General features: G+C 41.6%; 1 protein-coding gene across 9 annotated transcripts in view; it reads left to right on the plus strand.

Annotated features, from left to right (window-relative positions):
• camta1a (calmodulin binding transcription activator 1a) overlaps positions 1–25000 on the plus strand; it is a 919840-nt gene that overhangs the window by 863705 nt on the left and 31135 nt on the right. For all 9 annotated transcript variants that reach the window (XM_034172934.1, XM_034172936.1, XM_034172940.1 and 6 more), the window contains 6 exons: positions 8022–8188; positions 8307–8503; positions 8575–8653; positions 13184–13526; positions 13616–14091; positions 15836–16014. In XM_034172934.1, coding sequence (XP_034028825.1) covers positions 8022–8188; positions 8307–8503; positions 8575–8653; positions 13184–13526; positions 13616–14091; positions 15836–16014 — 1441 coding nt within the window. The remainder of the gene's footprint in view (positions 1–8021; positions 8189–8306; positions 8504–8574; positions 8654–13183; positions 13527–13615; positions 14092–15835; positions 16015–25000) is intronic.

Below are 25000 nucleotides of genomic sequence, written 5' to 3' on the forward strand. Positions count from 1 at the left end.
GCCGGTAATTGTACTAACGGACCATCTAAGAAGTCGGTGCACCAGTATTTACTGGTGTGAAATTGGAGTGAAATTTTAGCATTTCAGTCTAAGGCACACCTGTGCACTAATCATGGTGTCTAATCAGCATCTTGATATGGCACACCTGTGAGGTGGGATGGATTATCTCAGCAAAGGAGAAGTGCTCACTATCACAGATTTAGACTGGTTTGTGAACAATATTTGAGGGAAATGGTGATATTGTGTATGTGGAAAAAGTTTTAGATCTTTGAGTTCATCTCATACAAAATGGGAGCAAAACCAAAAGTGTTGCGTTTATATTTTTGTTGAGTGTATATTTATATAACAGCTGAGTGTATCCTTGTCATTTAATTGGTGGGTTGTATGTCACGTGACATGGATTATTTGTACGATTTGCCGTTGTGTTTCATTTACTGTGCAATACTTCTTATTAGCATGCAATTTTGGTGCTATATTAAATGTGCTATTGTACGCCCAACCACTGCGTGTGCTCACACTACCGGGGGCGGCGTTTAGCTAACATGGCAGTTTGTTTTGTTAGCGGACGATGATTTGAAGGAGCTAATTGATGCTGCTAATTCTTCTAACACACAAAAAAATCCGCTACGCTTTAAGCCATCTGGAGGCATGAAGAGCTGTTACAATGAAAAGCTGAACAAATTTTTGACTTTATTTTTCGGTGAACTGAGGAACTACACAAAGTTTTTTTTTTTTTTTGGAAGTACACAAAGTCAGTGCACCTCATCACGGACTAACTGTTTTTCCAAGTTGACTGAGAACAATTGTGAACTCTAAAGTTCATGTTGGACTGTTGACATCAAAGCACCAGTGCAACACCAAAATGTAAGTCCCTTTTCTGTTGTCTATAAATTAATAAAATATCAAATGACAAGGATCTATTTTCACCATTATATAAAACAGATAATGAATGTTTTTTTTTTTCATTCTTTCAATTGAACAAATATTTAATTTGGTGAAAGATGGAATACATCACACTCATAAGCATTCATTATTTGCATGAGTGCCTGTGCGTATATATATATATATATATATATATAATCAGCTTGGGACTCCGACGAGGGCGGTCGCATCTCCTCCACTCTCCCTTATCTCTGCTCTCTGCTTTAACCATCAAGACCCTACTTCACCAGACTGCGAATTCCTCAAATTATATTGGATACTGGTTCTATTGGACTACTATTGAAGTAACCACGGAATTAATCAGATGGTCTCTGAAAGCTATTGACACCATCTTTTCTACAAGAAGGTCAGGTCCGGGGAATCCTACCTGCCCAGATGGAACGTATCCTGCGGGCTATGTTCTTGATCTTGGGGGTCTTGGCATATTGCATGCTTGGCGCCTTTCTCTGTTGAGGACGTCGAGGATTTATTCATATTTGGTCTTATGGTAGCAGGGCTGGTACTTTCTGGCTTATGTGCTGCCCTGATCTATCAGAAAATTAGAAAGATGGTTGCATCAAGAACCACGGCCCCTCGCTTGTCCGTCATGATTAACGAGGTGGGCAAGGCGTTGCATTCTCAGACTGCGATGACTCTTGAACTCAGATGCAAATTGGATGACATCTTGGAGCAGATGCGTGCCTTGCAGATGAAGTTGAAGATTTCGGAGGCCGGGGAATACTCTTAATTCATAATTGGGATTTGGTTGTTCAAGTGGAACTGTAAAAAGTGTTTTTCACTGCTCAAACCACAACACGGCAGGCTTATCAAGCCTGATGGACAAATTGCCCCACTGTTTTTCCTCCAGAGGAATGTCTTCAGGACTTGGTGATTATTTGGCTGTTTTCTTATCTCAACTCACAAAGTCAATAAACTGTTTCACAGGACTGAAGCATGTGCCATTCCCACCCACCCCACACCCATCACAGACCCCCCACTCCGGCTTCTGCTCACATCACCCCCTTCCCTTCTGTGAGGGCGGCACGGTTTTAGCTACTGCTGGTCTCCCACCCCCCCACCCCCAAGCTGACGGTGGCACAACTCAGGGTTGCTGTGCAACCTTCACCCACTTGCCTCAATTCTTCAAATTTAGTGCACATAAACAATGTCAAATGTGTATGTGCTGTCCTACACACACACACACACACACACACACACACACACACACTGGCCACTTTATTAGGTACACCTTGGTATTATGGGGTTGGACCCCCTTTTGCCTCCAGAAATAAATGGTAAATGGACTGTATTTATATAGCGCTTTTCCATCTGCATCAGACGCTCAAAGCACTTTACAAATTATGCCTCACATTTACCCTGATGTCAGGGTGCTGCCATACAAGGTGCTCACTACACACCGGGAGCAATAGGGGATTAAAGATCTTGCCCATTCTTCTCTGACCTCTGATATCAGCAGCTGATTTTTGTCCACACAACTGCCACTCACTGGCTTCATCTTTTTCGGACCTTACTCTGTAATTCATAGAGATAGTTGTGTGTGAAAATCCCAGTAGATCAGCAGTTTCTGAAATACTCAGACCAGCCCGTCTGGCACCAACAATCATGCCACCTTCAAAGTTACTTAGATCCCCTTTCTTCCCCATTCTGACACTCGATTTGAACTTCAGCAAGTCATCTTCACCATGTCTAGATGACTAAATGAATTGAGTTGCTGCCACGTGATTGGCTGATTAGCTATTTGTGTTCACAAACAGTTGAATAGGGGTACCTAATAAAGTGGCCGATCATTGTATAGTCTGTGAACTTTGCCCATGCAGCCTAGCTTGTTATTCTATATTTTGGATCATTGTTTAAGACTGTGGTTGGGTTTCCATTACAGATTTGCGCATTTCCACTGAGGGAAGTAATACGAGAGATGATAACTGTTGCTCCAGCGAGGCTCTCTTGAGAACTTTAATTCCAATAGTTATGGTGACAGAAGAATAAGTCCTGTTAAATATTGCCATTTTGTTGTTTTCTTGAATCCGGTATTACCATAATGTCATCTGTTATAAGGTGTAACAAGCTTTCCATCTCTTACTCCACCGACAAGTACCACACCCTGTATTTTATCTTTCTGTCCGTCATGTGAACTATATGCGAAAAAGTGTTTGAATTGTAGTTTTCAATCAATCAATCAATCAATTTTATTTATAAAGCGCCAAATCACAACAAACAGTTGCCCCAAGGCGCTTTATATTGAGAAGTGTGTTGAAAACGTGTGTTTTGAGAAACACACTTTTTTAACTGCCTGAAAAACCACTTTGAGAACTTTTTGTGATATTTGTGAAGGTCCCCCACCCCCGATTCATTTGTTTCCATTAAGCCTATTTTCAATTTGCTACTTCAAATTGCACAATTTAGAGGGTTTTGAAAACCTGCCAAGTGGTGACTGGGACCACAAGTCATTAGTGTAATGAACTTTGTTCCGAGGCTTGAAACTAAAGTTTAGCACTCAAATAGTTATTAGTCCTCTTATTCTAAGTGTTATTACTTTTCACAAACTTTAAAAATGTTATATGTATATTATTATGATATATTTCCCAGCCTCTTCTGGGTTTTGTCTCAGAGCAAAGATGATTTCCCTCTCACTTCCAGAAGGAAATCACTCAAATAATAATTCATTCACTGTAATTCTATGAATTACACTTTAACAGTTATGTAACGGATTGTAAAGAAGAAAAAAAAATTCTTCGTTCTTTCACATTCAACTTTGTTGACTGTTTTTCTGTCACACTTAATGCTCCAGTGTGAGTGTGAACCACACCAGAAGTGCTTCAGGTTGGAAGAAATGCAAGATTTTGTTCACTGGAAATTCAGTCTAGCTTTTCATTCACTAAAGTCACTTTCTCTCTCTCTCTGTCTTGCGCTGCTTCTCTGTTTTTTGTGTGTAATTTGGATTAGAAACATTAACACGGATCCTTGTCATATAAGAGGATTCCATAGGGAAAACATGACAGATACTTTATATCTCCACAAGTCATTTAGATTCTTCCACAAACTCCATCTTTGTGAGACGTTTTTGTATCACGGCAGCTGTATGCGCTCACTTCACTTCATTCATCACTGTTCATTGACACCCACAACATATAATGAATGGTGGGCTGTCTCATTTTGCATATTTTTTAAAAATGGCATGTGACAGTCTGCCCTAAATGTGCGCAAGCGACCACGTTTGCTGTCACACGTCGTCACAAGGGAGTAAACACGGGAAGTGGGAAGGTGTCGACAACGTCACCTTGTTGTTGCGGTTCTGTTTGGCTGCACACCTTCCTTGTCTCCTCCTTAGCCCCGCCCACTCGTCTATATGGCCGTCCTCCCTCTGCAGTGGACGTGCATCGCATTTGGAGCAGGCAGCAGGTGGAGATGACATCATCTGCACTGCAGCACACTGCAGCACTGGGTCTGAACAAAGACATGTCAGCCTCCTGCTAACTATCCTCTGGGTCTCTTCTCTCCATCTTTTTCCTCATGTCAGCTGCTGCGTGAGAGCGGGAGGGCGAGACCATAGGCGCATATCAATACAAACACTCGGCACCACATATACAGCCAGCGCTTGGTCTGGAACAGGGTTTCGCCTCACCTGTGTTTGTGTAAGTCCACGTGGACGGGTAACGGAGGAAACGCTCCATGCTCACTGATCTGGCAGCAAGCTCAGTTTGTCTGCTTGACAAAGCGAGATCAAAAGCAGGGACCTTTTGTCCATCCTTCAGAGCGCAGCAGATTGTCACTGACAGCAGCACTTCACATTTTTATGTCCAGTGAAATCACTTACTTGACCTCTTTTTACAGCGGCTCTCGGGAAGTCCGACTGTGACATTCGCGCTCCACAGACTGCCAAGAAGCCGTGAAGTGCAAATGTCACTAGGTCGTGCTATCAAGGCGCTGCGCTTTAAATCATTAGGTCTCTACCTATGGTACCAGCAGCGGGACAAGAGAGTAGATCAGCAGCAACGATTTATAGACTGTGGCAGTTTTTCATTGTTTGCCTTTCTTTCTCTTTTTTGTTGGTTTTTTTTTGTTTGTTTTTTGTTGGTGTACTGAATCCATCTCCTCCCCTTCATCAATAAGCCAATAGCATGCAGGCAGACCATACACACACGGCCATGTTCCTGTCGCCTAGTTACCGCTCGGCAGCAGGTTGCCACAGAAACGGCCTCATAGTGGCTAAATGGGGAATGCTAATGCAGTCTTCTGTACTCCCTGCTGCAGTGGGCTCTCTTTGCCCATCCCATTTCACTGTCTGTACACAGCACTGTGCGTGTGCACGCACGTGCATGCTCACAACTATTTGACTTGACTTATAATCTTGCATAAACGTATTGCAATTGGTCAAACAGCAAACTTTTTGGCATTGCAAAGTTATCAAAGCATTCTTAGAAGTTTGATCATCCTAACTTTTTTGGCATACGGCACAGTTATTTTGTTTGTTAGATTTATTGACACTTTTGTTGCGCTATCTTCACTTAGGTTGTGAATTGTGCAGCGCTTTCCCTACAGAGAACGTAGTTATTTTCTTGCTACGCTTGAAGTGTGAGCTGAGCCAGCACTTTACATCTCCACTGACGGACATGGGTACAAGGCAGTAATTGCTTGCTAAGCACCATGTAAACACTCTAGCTTTAAACACTTCCATCCATCGCGCTCCTGTAGTGTTGGTCTCACTGTACAAACTCTTGGATCAGTGTTGGGACATAATGGATTTATTCCCACCTTCACCTCTCAAAGCTTGTGTGAAGCCCTTTGCGATCGGATGGACACAGTTGCCACACCCCGACTCATCAGCCAGTTGTTCCACCTGAAGTGTGCTGCAGCTATATTTGAGTGGCCACGGGAGCTTCGCTTGACAACTATTAGTGGATGATTGATGGGCTTTAGTGCATTTTTAACTGGGAGTGCTCCAAGAGAGTTCTACTACTCTCCCTGGATGGGATGCCAGTCTGACTCAGATTACTTGCCCTGCCATGGCCAATACTCATTTATAGCTGAGTGGATTGAGTCAATGCAAATGAAGTATCATGTCCAAGGACAGAGACAGGTAAGCTGAGTGGGATTCGAACCCAGGCCTACATGTTGGTATTCCAGCTCCTTAGCCACTGGGTTACTGCTCGCTGATGGCGTGGACACAACAAAATCATGGAACTGTTATTGTACTTCATGATGCTGCGTTCACACATATGCAGGATGCGTTACGAATGTCATATTTGTGTCATTCTCAGCACATTACTGACATTCTTAACGTGACTTAACGCATCTGAATAGGTTTCTTAATAGTGCGTGTTGGTGCGTGATTTTTGTGATTTTCATGGACCGTGTTTTTGGCTGCCAAAAATCTTCCATAAATGTCATGCACCACCCTCAGTTCGTCTCATGTCGTGGAGGTCGCAACTGAGCGTGTTGATCTGTCTTGATTAGTGGTGATCCTTAATTGAGCATGACAGCGTTCTTCTCTGATGTGCACACAATTAAACCCTGCTGCACCGCCTTCAGTTTCATTGCTGTAGTTTGCTGAAGAAGGACAGTGATGCCAAGTCAGCTAAAAGTCTCGTTCCAGTGTTCATCGGCGCACTCCTGCAGGTGTTCCACCTGCTGCTGCTGTGCCTGATGTTTGGGAGTGATCTTAATTGTTCAGCAGCTGATCGTAAGATGAATATGTGTGTGTGTGTGTGTGTGTGGAGACTATCCACCTCATTCACAATGTGACAGACCGTAACGATCCACTGTTACGCGCAATAGCGCGGAACAGCACAGAACATTATTTTGACCGTGTGTAATGGTTCCTGATAATTCTCCAGCAACACGTGTGTCAGAGTTGTTCAGAGTTGGACCTGAAAAGAACAACTCAGTTAACACAGAAAATAATCACGCAGGAGACACTGAATTTCTTTTTCCTGACCAGGAGAGAGCAAACAAGCGTGACCCCTCGCCAACAACCGTCTCGTCCGCTCTGAACGGCCCCGCCCATCTGCCTCCCGTATTTATTTAGAATAAAGTTACATACAAGCATATGGAAGGACAAAATACCAAAACACGTTAGCGACACAAAGTCTGGTCTCACATTGATATGAAATTGTTATGGCTTTAAGCCTCCAGTCTCATGAAGTAAACAACGTAACCCTGAACTAATACACAGGTCACACCGCTCCCTGCTCAAGGCTGGACTGTTAATTAGAACATGCATCTGTGCTCAGCAAAAACATGATCTCAGCAAAACAGTCTGCCTTCTCACTGAGTCAAAGATCATCTTGTGAGCAGTTGTAATGATTATTTGAACAGTTCAGTGTATATGATTGCTTTAACAATAAGTGATTAATTAAAAGAGTAATGGTACATGAACTCTCACACATGTATATCTGTATATAGGAAAATAGAGAACAGAATCACAGACTAGATCAAAGACAGTACATCAAAGTAAAGACATTAATAATCAAAGTAAAGACATTAATATTTGATAATCATATTGCTGATATATAGAAAACCCTGTCAACGTGCCATTAATCATAACGAGTGGTAACATGTTGCAGCAGCTCCTGAGGAGACCTGACGCCTCTGCCCCGAATCATCACATTCGTGATCAGCGGCCAAAAATGTATACTTCTTGGCATTTGTGACTTGGCATCGTTATGTGTAAATGCAGCATAACACAATGATTAAACCTTTACATTGCAGAATATGTAAATTTTAAAAAAATTCACTGATTTCAAACTCTTACGATGATCAATAAAATCTGGATATTTATAGGGATTTGCACCAAATTTAATAGGAATATTAATATGTGTACCTGATTTTATTCATGATGGGCTATGTATTAATTTCTGAGTAATTGACAGAAATCTGCAAATCATCTTATCTCACAATGTTTAAAAAAAAAAATCCTGGATCTGCTCCCTTAGTCAGATCCACTGCAAAAATTAGTGGTTTCATCAAAGTTGTTTGTGCTTTTTATTTATTGCAATGGTTTTCTTTTTAGTTTTTCCACGTTAGATGATATTTGTGTGCTGACGTGTTTCTTCTTCTGCTGGGTTCCACTGTGCACCTAGATAACCAGTTCAGAATGTCTATCCTGGAGCGTTTGGAGCAGATGGAGAGGAGGATGGCAGAGATGGCCAGCCACCAGCAGTCGAGCAGCGCAGGGAGTGGTGGAGCTGGAGGAGGAGTTGGGGGAGCAGGGGGAGGAGGTGGAGGAGGCAACAACAGCCAGTCACAGGTTAAAAAAAAAATTATACGTGTGTGTGTTTGTGAATAATCAGATCATGCTACTCGCTGAGTTATCCTGTGATTATACCCATACACCAGTAACTTCTTCTTTCTCTTGTGTGTCTCAGTGTGTGCCCGGCCAGACGCAGGCCAGCAGCTCCTTTGAGAGCCGTGTCGTGGTGGTTTGTGAGAAGATGATGAGCAGAGCTTGTTGGGCAAAGTCCAAGCATTTAATCCACTCTAAGACCTTCAGAGGCATGACACTTCTTCACCTGGCTGCAGGCCAGGGTTATGCCACCCTCATCCAGACACTCATTAAGTGGCGGTAAGAACAAGAACAAGTTTGTTTCTCTGTGTGTAGTTGGCGTCTAACTGTACATTTTCCCTCCCATCCAGCACCAAGCATGCTGACAGTATTGACCTTGAGCTGGAAGTGGACCCGCTCAATGTTGACCACTTTTCCTGCACACCTTTGGTAAGAGAATTTACAATCTCTTTTAGAACTGTGTGAACTTTATTGAAACTGGAAAATACACATTTTTTTCTGTGTTCTTATCCTCTCAGTATCTCTTGAATGGAATAATGATTTTATCTGGTCACACTAACCCAGTTACTATGTGTTGAACACCAGCAAAATTCCAGGGTTTCCTTCTTTCTACCATTTTTAATGTATACGAGGTCTGTCCATAAAGTATCGTATCTTTTTATTTTTTTCAAAAACTATATGGATTTCATTCATATGTTTTTACGTCAGACATGCTTGAACCCTCGTGCGCATGCGTGAGTTTTGCCACACCTGTCGGTGACGTCATTCGCCTGTGAGCATGCCTTGTGGAAGGAGTGGTCCCGCCCCCTCGTCGGATTTTCATTGTCTGGAAATGGCGGAATGAAAAGGACTTTTTTTCCATCAGAATTTTTTCAGAAGCTGTTAGAGACTGGCACCTGGAAACCATTCGAAAAATTTATCTGGCTTTCAGTGAAAATTTTACGGGCTTCACAGAGAATAAGGACTTTAACTACAGGTTTAAGGACCCCTTTAAAGGACGGTCGGTGCGCCGCGCTGCGAGCTGCGACGATGCGGCACAAACCACTGGATCATTTCTAAGCTGATGGCTCTGTGGATACGAGACCGTCGTGTGCTCTTTCTCTGGTTATCACAAGACCTGGACATCAGCCATTTTCCGGCAGATTTCACTTTTAACAAGAGATTTTGTCATGGAAAGCCGCGCGGAGGCTTTGCGCGTCACGACCGATTCGCTGATGAAGCGAGACAAAGGAACACCTCCGTTTCGGAGTGTTAGAGGACAAGTTGGGACATGACTATCTCGGCTTTCAGTGCTTACCAGTCGAGTGAGTATAAAAGAACTTGTCCTTTTCATTCCGCCATTTCCAGACAATGAAAATCCGACGAGGGGGTGGGACCACTCCTTCCACAAGGCGTGCTCACAGGCGAATGACGTCACCGACAGGCGTGGAAAAACTCACGCATGCGCACGAGGGTTCAAGCATGTCTGACGTAAAAACATATGAATGAAATCCATATAGTTTTCGAAAAAAATAAAAAGGTACGATACTTTATGGACAGACCTCGTACGAGGTCTATTAGAAAAGTATCCGACCTTTTTATTTTTTGCAAAAACCATATGGATTTGAATCGTGTGATTGCATCAGCCAAGCTTGAACCTTCGTGCGCATGCGTGAGTTTTTTCACGCCTGTCGGTTGCGTCATTCGCCTATGAGCAGGCTTTGTGTGAGCAGTGGTCCACCCCTCTCGTCGGATTTTTATTGCGAATAAAATGTCTGAACGATTTGGAGCTTTGCTGCATCAATTTTTTCCAGAAACTGTGAGAGACCCCCAGGTGGACACCATTCGGAAAATTCAGATGGCTTTCAGGGACGATTTTATGGGGATTACACAGATTAAGCAGTGCTCCACCCAGTTTAAAGACCGCCCACAGCGTCTGAAAGCGTGGCGCACTCCGAGTGCCGATCGACAGGCTGAAACCCCGCTGAAAAAACCAGATCATTTCCAAAGTGAAGGCTTTGTTGATCCGGGACGTCGTCTGACTACCACAGAAATGGCAGAAGACGTGGACGTCACCACTTTTTCGGCACATTCCACTGTTACAGGAGTTTTTGTCATGGAAAGAGAAGCGGAGGGATGCACCACAGAGCCGCTCATGGCGCGGACAAAAGCACCTCCGTGTTGGTCTCACAGGACGGCTTTCAGATGGCTTTCAGACGGCTTTTGGTGGCTTTTCAGTCGTGTGACTATCCGAGAAATTGTGAATGAGCTGGACATGCCAGAACATGTCTTGTGAGGCTTCATCATGGCATTGCTTTGCGCCATGCGGCTCCGTCCCGACACGCGAATTTCTCTGCACGTCTGTCTCAATGTGCCGAAAAAGTGCTGATGTCCACGTCTTCTGCAATTTCTCTGGAAGTCAGACAACGTCCCGGATCAACAAAGTGTTCACTTTGAAAATGAACGGCACATTCCACTGTTACAGGAGTTTTTGTCATGGAAAGAGGAGCGGAGAAATTTGCGCGTCGGGACGGAGCCGCATGGCGCAAAGCAACGCCGTGATGAAGCCTCACAGGACATGTTCTGGCATGTCCAGCTCATTCACAATTTCTCGGATAGTCACACGCCTGAAAAGCCACCGAAAGCCGTCTGAAAGCCATCTGAAAGCCGTCCTGTGAGACCAACACGGAGGTGCTTTTGTCCGCGCCATGAGCGGCTCCGTGGCACATCCCTCCACTTCTCTTTCCATGACAAAAACTCCTGTAACAGTGGAATGTGCTGAAAAAGTGCTGATGTCCACGTCTCCTGCCATTTCTGTGGAAGTCAGACGACGTCCCGGATCAACAAAGCCTTCATTTTGGAAATGATCTGGTTTTTTCAGCGGGGTTTCAGCCTGTCGATCGGCACTCGGAGTGCGCCACGCTTTCAGACGCTGTGGGCGGTCTTTAAACTGGGTGGAGCACTGCTTAATCTGTGTAATCCCCATAAAATCATCCCTGAAATCCATCTGAATTTTCCGAATGGTGTCCACCTGGGGGTCTCTCACAGTTTCTGGAAAAAATTGATGCAGCAAAGCTCCAAATCGTTCAGACATTTTATTCGCAATAAAAATCCGACGAGAGGGGTGGACCACTGCTCACACAAAGCCTGCTCATAGGCGAATGACGCAACCGACAGGCGTGAAAAAACTCACGCATGCGCACGAAGGTTCAAGCTTGGCTGATGCAATCACACGATTCAAATCCATATGGTTTTTGCAAAAAATAAAAAGGTCGGATACTTTTCTAATAGACCTCGTAAGTAATTGGTTTGGTGATAAAATTTCAAAGTAGTTTGCTCAAATCACTCAAAGACTTCATGCTACTCACAAAGAGGTTTACTCTAGTTTTACAACAGAGTTATGGCACATTTACGACATTATACCACAGCTCACTCACGTATGTGTGGATTTATTTCATCCTTGTGTACAGCAGTGATAGATTAACAAAATACAATGAGGTGTGCCTCAGGGATTGGTCCTTGGGACACTACTATATATCTTTGTATATATAAAATGTATCAATGAGTAGTTTGTGGATAGCATTTCATCTTAGTTCATGCTCAGAGGGTTTGTGGACTCCACGCTAAGCACAAAGGGGTTTGGGATGGTTTAGGGCATGTTTGTGGTGCTACTCGGGATCTTACTTTGAGCTGTGTTATTTGTATATACGGTGTGTCACCCCAATGCCAAACTTTCACCAAAGTGTCTGAAGGTCCTGGACCTAGACCTTCAACAGCTCTAGCTACAAAGAAAAATGGCTATTGTAATTACAAGCGTGAGAAAATAGGAGACAAGGTTCTGTTTTGGGACCAAAATGATTTATTTTGTACATTAATGATTTATGTAAAGTTTCAGATCTGTTTAAGGCAGTTCTGTTTGCAGATGATACAACCCTGTTTTGTTCAGCAGAAAATTAGCAGAAATTATTGTCTGATTTACATACTGCAGGGGTGACCAAGTTCGGTCCCCGAGAGCCACCTTCCTGACACTCTTAGTTGTCTCCCTGCTCCAACACACCTGAATCCAATGAAAGGCTCATTAAAAGTCTGCTAATGAGTCTTTCATTGGATTCAGGTGTGTTGGAGCAGGGAGACAACTAAGAGTGTCAGGAAGGTGGCTCTCGAGGACCGAACTTGGCCACCCCTGACATACTGGAATGATAAAGTTAAAGAGATGGTTTGATATTAATAAATTATCACTAAATTAGTCTAAAACTAAAATAATGTTATTTGGGAATTACAATAAAGACATACAAATTCAGTTAAATATACAAGGGGTAATCATAGAGCGTGTCAAAGAAAATAAGTTCTTAGGTGTTATTATCGATGAAAGAATGAATTGGAAAGCTCATATTCAACATATTCAAAAGAAAGTGTCAAAAAGTATTGCAGTACTAAATAAGGTAAGGCATGTTCTTGATTGCAAAGCACTTCATACTCTGTATTGTTCATTGGTTGCTCCCTAGTTGGCTTACTGGGCTGAAGTTTGGGACAATAATTATAAAACGACACTGCAATCATTATCTATTCTCTAAAAAAGAGCATTAAGAACAATTCACAACATAGGTTATCGAGACCACACCAATTCATTGTTTATTAAATCTAAAATATTAAAACTTCACGATATGATTATGTTTAAGACTGTGCAATTAATGTATAAAGTGAAAAATAAGCAACAGCCCCTCAGAATTCAAGAATTTTTCAAGGAGAAAGAAGGGAAAATAATTTAAGGGGCTTGTATCATTTTGAAATTTTGGCGCTCGGACGACCAGGAAAGGTTTCTGTGTTTCTGCTTGTGGCCCAAAAATGTGGAATAATCTGACGAAGGAACTCAAGCGATGTCCAAATGTCAATCAGTTGAAAAGCCAGTATAAGGAACTGATGTTTTCTGAATATTTGAAAATTGAAATTGCTGCTCCACCCCCATTCTGTTTTATTTAGATGTGGGCATGTGCCCTGGGACACCTGGAGGCAGCAGTTGTCCTGTATAAATGGGACAGACGTGCTCTCGCTATTCCAGACTCTCTGGGTCGCCTTCCCCTGTCAATCGCCCGTTCTCGCGGCCATACCAAACTTGCCGAGTGTCTGGAGCAACTTCAGAGGGAAGAGCAGCAGCCACCAACACCTCTACCAGCTACAACTCGCATGTCTTTCTCTCCAGCACCTGATGCTGCCACCACAGACAGTTGGATAGTCAGCTGGGCAAATGATAGTGTAGTAACACCCAACAGCAAGAAAGGAGGCGCTACAACAACCACCTCCAGCACCGCCAGCCTCAATCCAGGTCAGTGCAGTCCCACTAAAAATCTACTCAGTCACATTGTCATGCAGAAAATAATTCATTTTTGTATGATCCATCTATATTTCTTGCAGATTTGAGAAGGCCACGGTCAGAACCTTCCAACTACTACAGCAGTGAGGGCCAGAGGGACCTCCCTCTAGCTAAAAAACATAAACCCAACCCAGAACTGTTTCAGGCTAGGCCTGACAAGGCCATGTCTGTTCCTCTGAGCCTGGAGCAACAACAGCTCCACAAGCTGTCATCTAGCCCCAAAAACCTGTCTTCAGAGGCCCTGAGCTCAGAGAAGGGCCTGTCTGGAGCAGGCAGCACAGGAACAGCCAGATGGACCTCCAGAGAAAACTTCTCCAGTAGTGCTCTGGGGAGGAAGGGGCTGGGGGTCACTGGAAGCAGCACACTGGGGAAGGAGAAATTGGCCAACCGGTTACGTCAGCGAGAACAACTCGGCATGCTGGTGATTGCAGACAGAGAGATGGCTGATGCAGAACTGCTTTCCTATCGGGATGATCTGGAGAATCAGGACTGTCTCACACAGATGGATGACCTGCAGGTGAGATTACAACCAAGCCTGAGCACTCGCACTGATCTGTGACAAAAATCAGTTCAAGAAAAATCAGTCAAAACTACTAAACAAAAACCACAAGAATTAATCAATGAATTTTGTCAGAACAGATATTTATTGACGGAACTGCTAATTTCACATGATGCAGTACACAGAGTTGCATACAAAAAGGCCAGCCGACTTTATTTTTTATATTTGTGTGTATGTGTGTGTGAGAACTTTCTTTTTTTTTTTGCATTGAGGAGGTAACAGACATGGGGCCAACATGGTGCTCTGTCGATTAGCATCGCTGCATAATAAACTTACTCTATTGATCCGTCATTCATTGCCAAGTGATTCTTCCTTCCATCCATCTCAATCTGACGTCTCCTCCAGGAGGTGTGCTGGATTGGAATCACAGTAAAGTTACACTTACAGTGCTCTCCCTAATGACTGGGAGTTTATATTTTTAACTAACTTTTTATCATGAATCTGAAAGCAAATCATGAATCGGAATTTCAGGTGGAGACTTGTGCATATTTATATCCAAATCAGAAGAACTGTGGAGGATTTCCAGCACTTTCTGAAGTGGGTGTCCCAATTTTTAAGGGTGCAAACATGAGAATGCCATCAAGCAAAATCATTCATTAATTTGACATTTTTAATACCTAACGGTAAACCTTTTGCAGTCATTGACTGCCTGAAGTCTGGAAACCATAAACATCACCAGGTGCTGGGAGTCTTCCCTAAGAAGCTCAGCCAGGCTGTGAAATCATTCACTCAGCTGGAAATCACTTGCAGAGACACACTGGTGTGGCGCTAATACATGATCCTGTAGGGATGTGTCAGTATTCGATTTTGGCGCACGCTGCTCATGCTGACCTGATCTGTCTTCATTTCTAGGGTGTTCTTGAAGCATTTTCCCTTCAGTGTTTCTTTTAACAAGTGACCTGTTTGCTCACTTGGATTTTGCCAGGATGATCAAGTTGCCCACTGCACGACGTCCCACCAAAATAAACAATACGATACGATGCACTTTACTGTCCCCACAAGAAAATTAATTCTAGACTCAGTGAGCATGCAAATGCTTTCACAATTACAATAAAACTAACTATATGTAAACAAGACAGCACCAGCTGTGCCACTCACAGCAATAACTTACACATTAGAAACATTTAACAAAATATTCTAGACACCCTGTGGTGAAACACATTGAAACTAACACATATTGCACACAGCTCATGATAAAACACCATAGAACTATTGCAATCCCTGCAGCCTCAAGTTGCGTTGTTTAAAAGTTTGATAGATCGAGGAACAAATGAATTTTTAAAATGGTTGAGTTTACAGTGGGGGACTCTGAATTGTCTGCCAGAGGGCAAGAGCTGATATTCTGTGTGGAGGATATGTGATGGATCAGTCATTATTCTCTGAGCTTGCCTGCAAACAGACTGCTCGTAAAAGGACTGAAGTCTCCTGAAACCTTCAGTACATTGCTCGGTGATCACTCACCTTCATGTTTTCCAGCTCTTCCTGCTCTACCCACGGCTAATTAACTCTGTCAGGTGTACTTAGCCAGTCAAGGGCTAGGAAGCACCAGACTTGATTGGTCATCTGTGGTTAGAACAGGTAGACATGGAAAACATGTAAGGCAGGTGGTCTCCAGGAACAGAGATGATGACTCCTGATGTACAGTATTGTGAACACTGACAAGGAGACACTTCTTCTGTCCTTTGCTGTCTCAATGATACAGGTAAATATGATGACTCTGGCAGAGCAAATCATTGAAGCAACACCAGAGAGAATCAAAATGGAGAACTTTACCGCTGCAGACAGTGCGCCCTTAGACACCTCAGGGGTCAGCAACACGATGAACTGGTTGGCCAACTACCTTGGAGATGTGGAGCAGCTGCCGAGCATCATACATTTACGGTGAGTCACACCGCTGTCATCAGTGGCACGAGTAATTAATGCACTTGGTGCACATTCTCTGAATACAGCTGGAGTCAGCAAGGGCTTCTGGTGAAAAAGTTGTGCCAAATCAACTTGCAGTTCTGTAGCAAATCCTCCACTGGGAGAAGACAAACAAAATGACTTATCTAAATCACAGTTCTTTGTTGACTGGACTGAATTTTCATGGCACTTTTTTACATCTGATGTAGACACTCTGAGCTTTACAGTGGTGCCTCACATTCACCCATTCTGTATTACATCATAACGTGAATTGCATGATCTTAAATATTATTATAAGCAGGAAGAAACATGCAGGGGCATGCAGGCACACACACACACACAGACACACACAGTTTGAACCTGATGATGCACTCACCTGTAGCTAAAGTCGGCCGGATGTCCATAAAGATTGTTTGAGGTAGAGATGTATGTTGTTGAAACCCCAAGTAAGGGCAGCTGAAAGGATTTTTTTTTTAAACAAAAAAAAAACTGGGCAACTTTAAGGGACCGAATTTTCAAGGTGTGCACATAAAGGTGTCCACAGAGTGGCGGTAGAAAAAGATAAATAGAATGTTGCACCCAACATCTTATTGCATACATGCAACATATAATTTGTTCTCACAGATTGATTCATTTTTGAGCATGAAATCAATACTTGAATAATTTGGCAGCATATGCAGCCACTGGAAAAAGCCAGGTGTTGGCTCACATACACCTTTATCTCTGAGCAACCAAAAATGTATCTTGTGCCCAGTAATGTATTTCTGTTTGTTATTATCCACATAAAGATGCAGATCACATAGGGTCTTATTTTCTGTCTCAATTCGCTGTGTGCTTTGTAATTTGGTACAGCATGGGCACTTATCGTGTGAGCAGGAACTAATCTAACGTGAAATAATTATATCCTTTGCGCACACAATGACATTATGAGTCCTGAATAAAATGTAGCCTTGTTTCATATTTATTTCTCTCTCACACAAGGTCTGCATTGGTCATCCCTTGCTGTGTGGACACAGGTGCACACCATAATGTGTACGCTGTGTTCCACGTTTATTCTGAAATAGACAGCTGCATCACATTGTATCATTGTGTGGTGAAGCTTTAGTGATACAGTGCATTCGGAAAGTATTCAGAGCTTCACTAAAGCCTTCTTCCAAAATGGATGAAATTCATTTTGTTTCCTCAAAATTCTTCATTCAATATCCCATAATGACAATGTGAAAAAGGTTTGTTTGTTTGTTTTTGGCAAATTTATTAAAAACGAAAAACAGAAATCACCTGTACAGAAGTATTCACAGCCTTTGCTGTGAAGCTCAGAATTGAGCTCAAGTGTGTCCTGTTTCTACTGATTATCCTTGAGATGTTTCTACAGCTTAATTGGAGTCCAACTGGGGTAAATTCAGTTGATTGGACATGATTTGGACACACACCTGTCTGCATATAAGGTCCCACAGTTGATGGTGCATATCAGAGCACAAACCAAGCATGAAGTCAAAGGAATTGTCTATAGACGTCTGAGACAGGATTTTCCTGCGGCACAAATCTGGGGAAGGGTCCAGAAACATTTCTGCTGCTTTGAAGGTCCCAATGAGCACAGTGACCTCCATCATCTGTAAATGGAATAAGTTCAGACCCACCAGGACTCTTCCTGAGCTAACTCTTCCCGTCTAAACTGAGCAATCAGGGAAGAAGGGTCTTAGTCAGGGAGGTGACCAAGAACCCAATGGTCACTCTGTCAGAGCTCCAGCATTCCTCTGTGAAGAGAGGAGAACCTTCCAGAAGGGCCAGACAGAAGCCACTCCTTAGTAAAAGGCACATGGCAGCCCACCTGGAGTTTGCCAAAAGGCACCTGAAGGACTCTCAGACCATGAGAAACAAAATTCTCTGGTCTGATGAGATAAAAATTATACTCTTTGGTGTGAATGACAGGCGTCATGTTTTGGCGGAAACCAGACACCATCCCTACAGTGAAGCATGGTGAAGGCAGCATCATGCTGTGGGGATGTTTTTCAGCGGCAGGAACTGGGAGACTAGTCAGGATTGAGAGAAATATTAAAACAACAATGTACAGAGACATCCTGGATGAAAACCTGCTCCAGAGCGCTCTTGACCTCAGACTGGGGCAACAGTTCATTTTTCAGTAGGACAATGACCCTAAGCACACAGCCAAGATATCAAAAGAGTGGCTTCACGACAACTCTGTGAATGTCCTTGAGTGGCCCAGCCAGAGCCCAGACCTGAACCTGATTGAACATCTCTGGAGAGATCTGAAAATTGCTGTGCACCAACACTCCACATCCAACCTGATGGAGCATGAGAGGCAAAACTGCCCAAAGACAGGTGCACCGGGCTTGTGGCATCATATTTAAGAAGACTTGAGGCTGTAATTGATGCCAAAGTTGCATCAACAAAGTTTTGAGGGTGTGAATACTTATGTACATGCAATTTCTTAATTTTTTTATTTGTAATAAATTTGCAACAAAAAATATAAATATATTTTCATGTTGTTGTGGGGATTATGCAGTGGCGGGCACAGTTCTGCTAATCCGCTAACCACTAATTATCGAAGCTAATGTTTTCATTATTGGATTAGCTTTTCAGATAATTTGGAAAACCATCAGCGGACTAATTATCTTCCGATAAATTTTGGTCCATTCATTTTTACACCGCTAACATATTTTTTGCAGGAATAGTGAATAAAGCTTAACAGTTACAAACATTTATGAAGTCTGACATCAAAGATTTGAGTACCTACCTGTTAAATGTTTTGTAGTATATGTACAGTTCTATCTTCTGCAAACAGAGGAGAGCTAATTCCAGGAGAAACCACTCTGTCCTCTGCAGACGAAGAACTGGTCACAGAAAAGAAAAAAGCTCATTTCTTTTGACCCCATACTGACTCGCTGGCAATATCACCCAAGTCATCCAGAGGTGTACAGTTTTAAGTTATAGTTAAAATTTTAACCAAACTAATTTTGGACAATTTATTTAAATTAACGTCACTTCTGAAATTTTATGAAGTGAAAATATCAGATATATGTTTTAGTTTTACAGTAATGCACTAATTTTGAAGGTTTTAGTGTGGACATTGTGTCTCCAGACAGTGCATTATGGGTAATCTCAGCACATTCATGACAGGAGAAATGCATTTGAGACACTCTGATTAGGCTCCACACGGACAACAGCATTAAACCCTTTGTATATTGTGCCTAAAACTCTCGTGAATATATTCTCTGAGTTTATAGACATTGTTATTGTGTTTGTTTTATGTAAAAATACCAGAAGCTCTGGTTGCTTCTCCATTATTTTCAATTGGAATCACTGTGAGCTGCAATCGCTTCCTGTTTGCACTTTAACGTCTTGCTTATATCAAACACTGTCTGTCCTCTTTGTTCCAGAGTAATATATACAACCCCTGGCAAAAATTATGGAATCACCGGCCTCGGAGGATGTTCATTCAGTTGTTTAATTTTGTAGAAAAAAAGCAGATCACAGACATGACACAAAACTAAAGTCATTTCAAATGGCAACTTTCTGGCTTTAAGAAACACTATAAGAAATCAAGAAAAAAAGATTGTGGCAGTCAGTAACGGTTACTTTTTTAGACCAAGCAGAGGAAAAAATATGGAATCACTCAATTCTGAGGAAAAAATTATGGAATCACCCTGTAAATTTTCATCCCCAAAACTAACACCTGCATCATATCAGATCTGCTCGTTAGTCTGCATCTAAAAGGAGTGAACACACCTTGGAGAGCTGTTGCACCAAGTGGACTGACATGAATCATGGCTCCAACACGAGAGATGTCAATTGAAACAAAGGAGAGGATTATCAAACTCTTAAAAGAGAGTAAATCATCACGCAATGTTGCAAATGATGTTGGTTGTTCACAGTCAGCTGTGTCTAAACTCTGGACCAAATACAAACAACATGAGAAGGTTGTTAAAGGCAAACATACTGGTAGACCAAGGAAGACATCAAAGCGTCAAGACAGAAAACTTAAAGCAATATGTCTCAAAAATCAAAAAATGTACAACAAAACAAATGAGGAACGAATGGGAGGAAACTGGAGTCAACGTCTGTGACCGAACTGTAAGAAACCGCCTAAAGGAAATGGGATTTACATACAGAAAAGCTAAACGAAAGCCATCATTAACACCTAAACAGAAAAAAACAAGGTTACAATGGGCTAAGGAAAAGCAATCGTGGACTGTGGATGACTGGATGAAAGTCATATTCAGTGATGAATCTCGAATCTGCATTGGGCAAGGTGATGATGCTGGAACTTTTGTTTGGTGCCGTTCCAATGAGATTTATAAAGATGACTGCCTGAAGAGAACATGTAAATTTCCACAGTCAATGATGATATGGGGCTGCATGTCAGGTAAAGGCACTGGGGAGATGGCTGTCATTACATCATCAATAAATGCACAAGTTTATGTTGATATTTTGGACAATTGAAAGGATGTTTGGGGATGATGAAATCATTTTTCAAGATGATAATGCATCTTGCCATAGAGCAAAAACTTCAAAAACATTCCTTGCAAAAAGACACATAGGGTCAATGTCATGGCATAGGGTCAATGTCAATGAGCAGATCTGATTTGATGCAGGTGTTAATTTGGGGGATGAAAATTTACAGGGTGATTCCATAATTTTTTCATCAGATTTGAGTGATTCCATATTTTTTTCCTCTGCTTGGTCTAAAAAAGTAACCATTACTGACTGCCACAATCTTTTTTCTTGATTTCTTATAGTGCTTCTTAAAGCCAGAAAGTTGCCATTTGAAATGACTTTAGTTTTGTGTCATGTCTGTGATCTGCTTTTTTCTACAAAATTAAACAACTGAATGAACATCCTCTGAGGCCGGTGATTCCATAATTTTTGCCAGGGGTTGTATAAGATGTCTGAAATTTGGTTTGTGTTTATTAAATTCCACGCATCTTAAATGTAGCAGACACGGATTATTTATTTGGAATATTTGTTTTAGCAAGTTTTCAGGGTCTCTACTGCCATCTCCTGGCCAGTAGTGTTCAAGGCAGTATTCGCCCTAAGTATTGAGATATCTCATAATCCTTTGCGCACCAGAGAGTTGTTGTAGTCTCTTGCTGCAGCTGATGAAAAGTAATAAAAATTTACATTTTGGTTGTACAATGTTCATTTACAATTGTCGTTGTGGATTCTCTCTGTCCTGTTTAAACTGCAGCTACTCTCTGATGCGCAAAGGATTATGGGTTAGGGTCTGAGCATCTGGGCTCCAGTAGATGGCAGTGTTCTATTTATTTTGACCCCGGTTATATCAGACGGTTGTCTAATCACAACTTGACTATTGGCTTTTGCAAATGTTTTTTTTTTTTTTTTTTTGCAAATAAAAAATGGCATATTTTACAAAAGCACATTTATATAAACATCAACACACACCTCATATTAACGTGTTCGTTTTTACATAGAATGAATGAGTCAACCAATCAGTGTTAGTGGAGGCTCATTTTACCCATAATCCCTTCGGCATCTGTCTGTGTTTGTTACAAAACTTCAGAATTAGTGCATTATTTAAAATTAAAAGATATTTGTTATATTTTAACTTTGTACAAATGACAGAATTTACATTAATGGAGTTATTCTATCCGGATTAATTTGTTTTATAAATCAAAATCATAAGTCAAAACTGCTTTATTTTCCAAGACCTCTGCCTCATGGTGACACTGCTATATGCTGTTAAGGACATTTTTTTGTGTGTGTAGAGTTGAGCTTAGCTGCTCCTCTCAAGTGCTTCACTGCTGCAAGATATGCAGTAAACAGAAGCTTCCAGCAGTGGGCAGGCCGCACAAAGACAGAAATGCTGACTCATTGTTTTAGTTTGTGGTCGCCTTTGATGCTACCAGAAGCAGTCATGGTGTTAAAACTCAAAATCAGCTTGTTAGTAGTTGCAAATGTACTGGAGACAATACTGGAATTTATCGGTTATCGGTTATCTGTAGCTTCCGATAAATTTTTAGGTGGCTTATCAGTTTAGCTTTATAAAAGATAACTTTTCAGTTAGCCGATTATCTGTTATCAAAGCTAATTTTTTGGTTAGCTGTGCCCACCACTGCCGATAACCAATAACTTATCGCTTCTGGGAGCATCAAAGGTGTCTACAGACCCAAACTGACCCAAAGTCAGCACTTCTGTCATTGTGTGCGCTGCCCCCTGCTGGAAGCTCCTGTTTAATACATGGCTTCCAGCACAGAAACAGCTGAGAAGCTCAACTCTCTACTTATTAACAGTGCTGCCGTCAGGCAGAGGTCTTGGAAAATAAAGCAGTGCTGACTTATGGTTTGGTTTATAAATAAAATTAATACTGCTAGAATAACTCCATTAATGTCAATTCTGTCATTTGTACAAAGTTAAAATATAACATATATCTTTAAATGTTGATTAATGCACTAATTCTGAGGTTTTTTAACAAACACAGACAGATGGAAAAGGATTATGGGTAAAATGTGCCTCCGCTAACACTGATTGGTTGACTCATTCATTCTATGTAAACACCAACATGTTAATGTGAGGTGTGTCGTGTGTTGGTGTTTACAGATAAATGTGCTTTTGTAAAATATGCCATTATTTATTTGTACAAAAAAGGCATTTTCGGAAAAAAAAATCCAAGTTGTAATTAGATAACCGTCTGATATAACCGGTGTCAAAATAAATAGAACACTCCCATGATCTACTGGTGCCAGATGTTCAGTACTTAAGATGGGCTTACACTGTGCAAGTTTTGGCCCTTTTTCAGCCGATTTTTCACTCGTGTGAGAATTTTTTGGATTGCACCGAATTTCAGGTTAATCCCCCGTCCTGCATCGTGTAGTATGCATGGAGTAATGAGCTGCGTTTAACCTCTCACGACCACCTCCTGATCAGCAGTCGTATGGTTGGATGAAAATCAAATCTGTTTGATATTCTGGTCGGCCGCCATAAGGGTATCCCGCTGCTGAAGCGCTACAAGCGTCCAACCTCTCGTACTGTGCCTGTGCAAACACCAGAGAGCATCGAGAGTTTTTGTAAAAGAAAAAAAAACTTCTGTTTCTGTTTACGTAAACACGAGTCCGACGTGTGGTTTTTGAACGTATAATGTGTGTGAGAACATAAATTGTGCGCTCTGAACTTTTACACCGTGTGGTTTTGTCGTACAGTTTGAGCTGTAGCCAAGTACAGTGATTGAAAATATTGTACATTGTCTGCACAGCTTTAGGGCGAATACTGCCATGAACACTAATGGCCAGTAGATGGCAGTAGAGACCGTGAAAACTTGCCAAAACAAAATTCCAGATAATCCATGTCTGCTACGTTTAAGATGCATGGAATTTAAAATGCAAACACAAATGCAATAACAATGTCTAAAAACCCAGAGAATATATTCACGAGAGTTTTAGGCACAATATACAAAGAGTTTAATGCTGTTGTCGGTGAGCCTGATCAGAACGTCTCAAATGCATTTCTTCTGTCATGAATGTACCCATACCCATAATGCACCTGGGCACAGCATCTCCACACTAAAACCATTAAAATTAATGCACTACTTTAAAACTAAAACATATATCTGATATTTTCACTTCATAAACCTCAGACATAACATTAATTTAAGTAAAATGTCCGAAATTAGTTTGGTTAAAATTTTAATCATACATTAAACCTGTATGCCTCTGGAAGATTTGGGTGATATTGCCAGCATATGAGTATGGGGTCAAAAGAAATGTTTTTTTTTTTCTTTTTTGTGATCTGTTTTCCTTTGTCTGCAGAGGATAGAGCGGTTTCTTCTGGAACCAGACTCCTCTGTTTACGGAGGGTAGAACTATACATCTGCTACAAAACATTTAACAGTTAGGTGCTCAACTGATTTTAAATTTTATAAATGTTTGTAGCTATTCAGCTTTGTTTACCACATATGTTAGCGGTCTAAAAATTATCGGACCAAAACTTATCGGAAGATAATTGGTCCAATGATGTTTTCAAAGTTATCTGAAAAGCTACTCCGATAATGAAAACATTATCTTCGATAATTAGCAGTTAGCAGATTAGCGGAACTGTGCCCACCACTGGTTATAGGTTAGCTGTAGCTTCCGATAACTTTTTGGGTGGCTTATCGCCCACCACTGGCATTAGTGAGTAGAATTTTGTTTTTAGATAGAAATCTGTTCAGTTTCCTCTGTAGTCCTCATTTTTAAACATTAAACATAAAATACAACATGGGAGAGATAGAGAGTCTAAAGAAGAGTGCCTATCGGCCTATCACAAAGAGATTTGAAGAGAGAGATACAGAAATTTAAAGCAAATAAATAATTAATAGCAATAATAACTCGAGACGGCATCATATGGTCCTTGGACTGTCACCTCCACAAAATCCGCTCGTAGAGGTTTCAGGTATTTAAATCACTTGCTCCAATAATTAACAAAAGCATCCTTCTGCGATCATAAACAAAAAGTAATCCTTTCCATAACATAAAGATAATTCACAATATTAATCCACTCTTGTATTGTGGGGGGTTCAGGAAACAACCACTTTCTAGTGAGAGCTTTTTTTACAGGCTGAGATCAGTATGCCAAACATATATTTATTACTTCTTGCTTGAAAAACAACAATTCTCAGAAGTAGTGAAGTAAAATGTAGAGGCAAGTTAATGTTCAGAATGTTTTTTAGTGTTTTATGGACCTCCATCCAAAATGGTTTTATTACTGGACACTCAAAGAAAATATGCCAGTGGTCAGCTTCCCGACATCCGCACTGTCTCCAACACTTACTGTCCCCTCGTGCAAAGAGTGCTTTCTGCTTTGGTGTGATTAAAAAAAAAAAGATGGACTCTACACTTCCAACCACATTCCCTCCACATTTGGGAGTTTGTGTATCTCCATACAGAATTCCACATACCTGACCATTCTTCAATTTGATATTTAGAGATTTCCCTCTTTCTCCCATGTCCCTTTA

The sequence above is a fragment of the Thalassophryne amazonica genome, chromosome 6, assembly GCF_902500255.1.
Source record: "Thalassophryne amazonica chromosome 6, fThaAma1.1, whole genome shotgun sequence".
NCBI lineage: Eukaryota > Metazoa > Chordata > Actinopteri > Batrachoidiformes > Batrachoididae > Thalassophryne > Thalassophryne amazonica.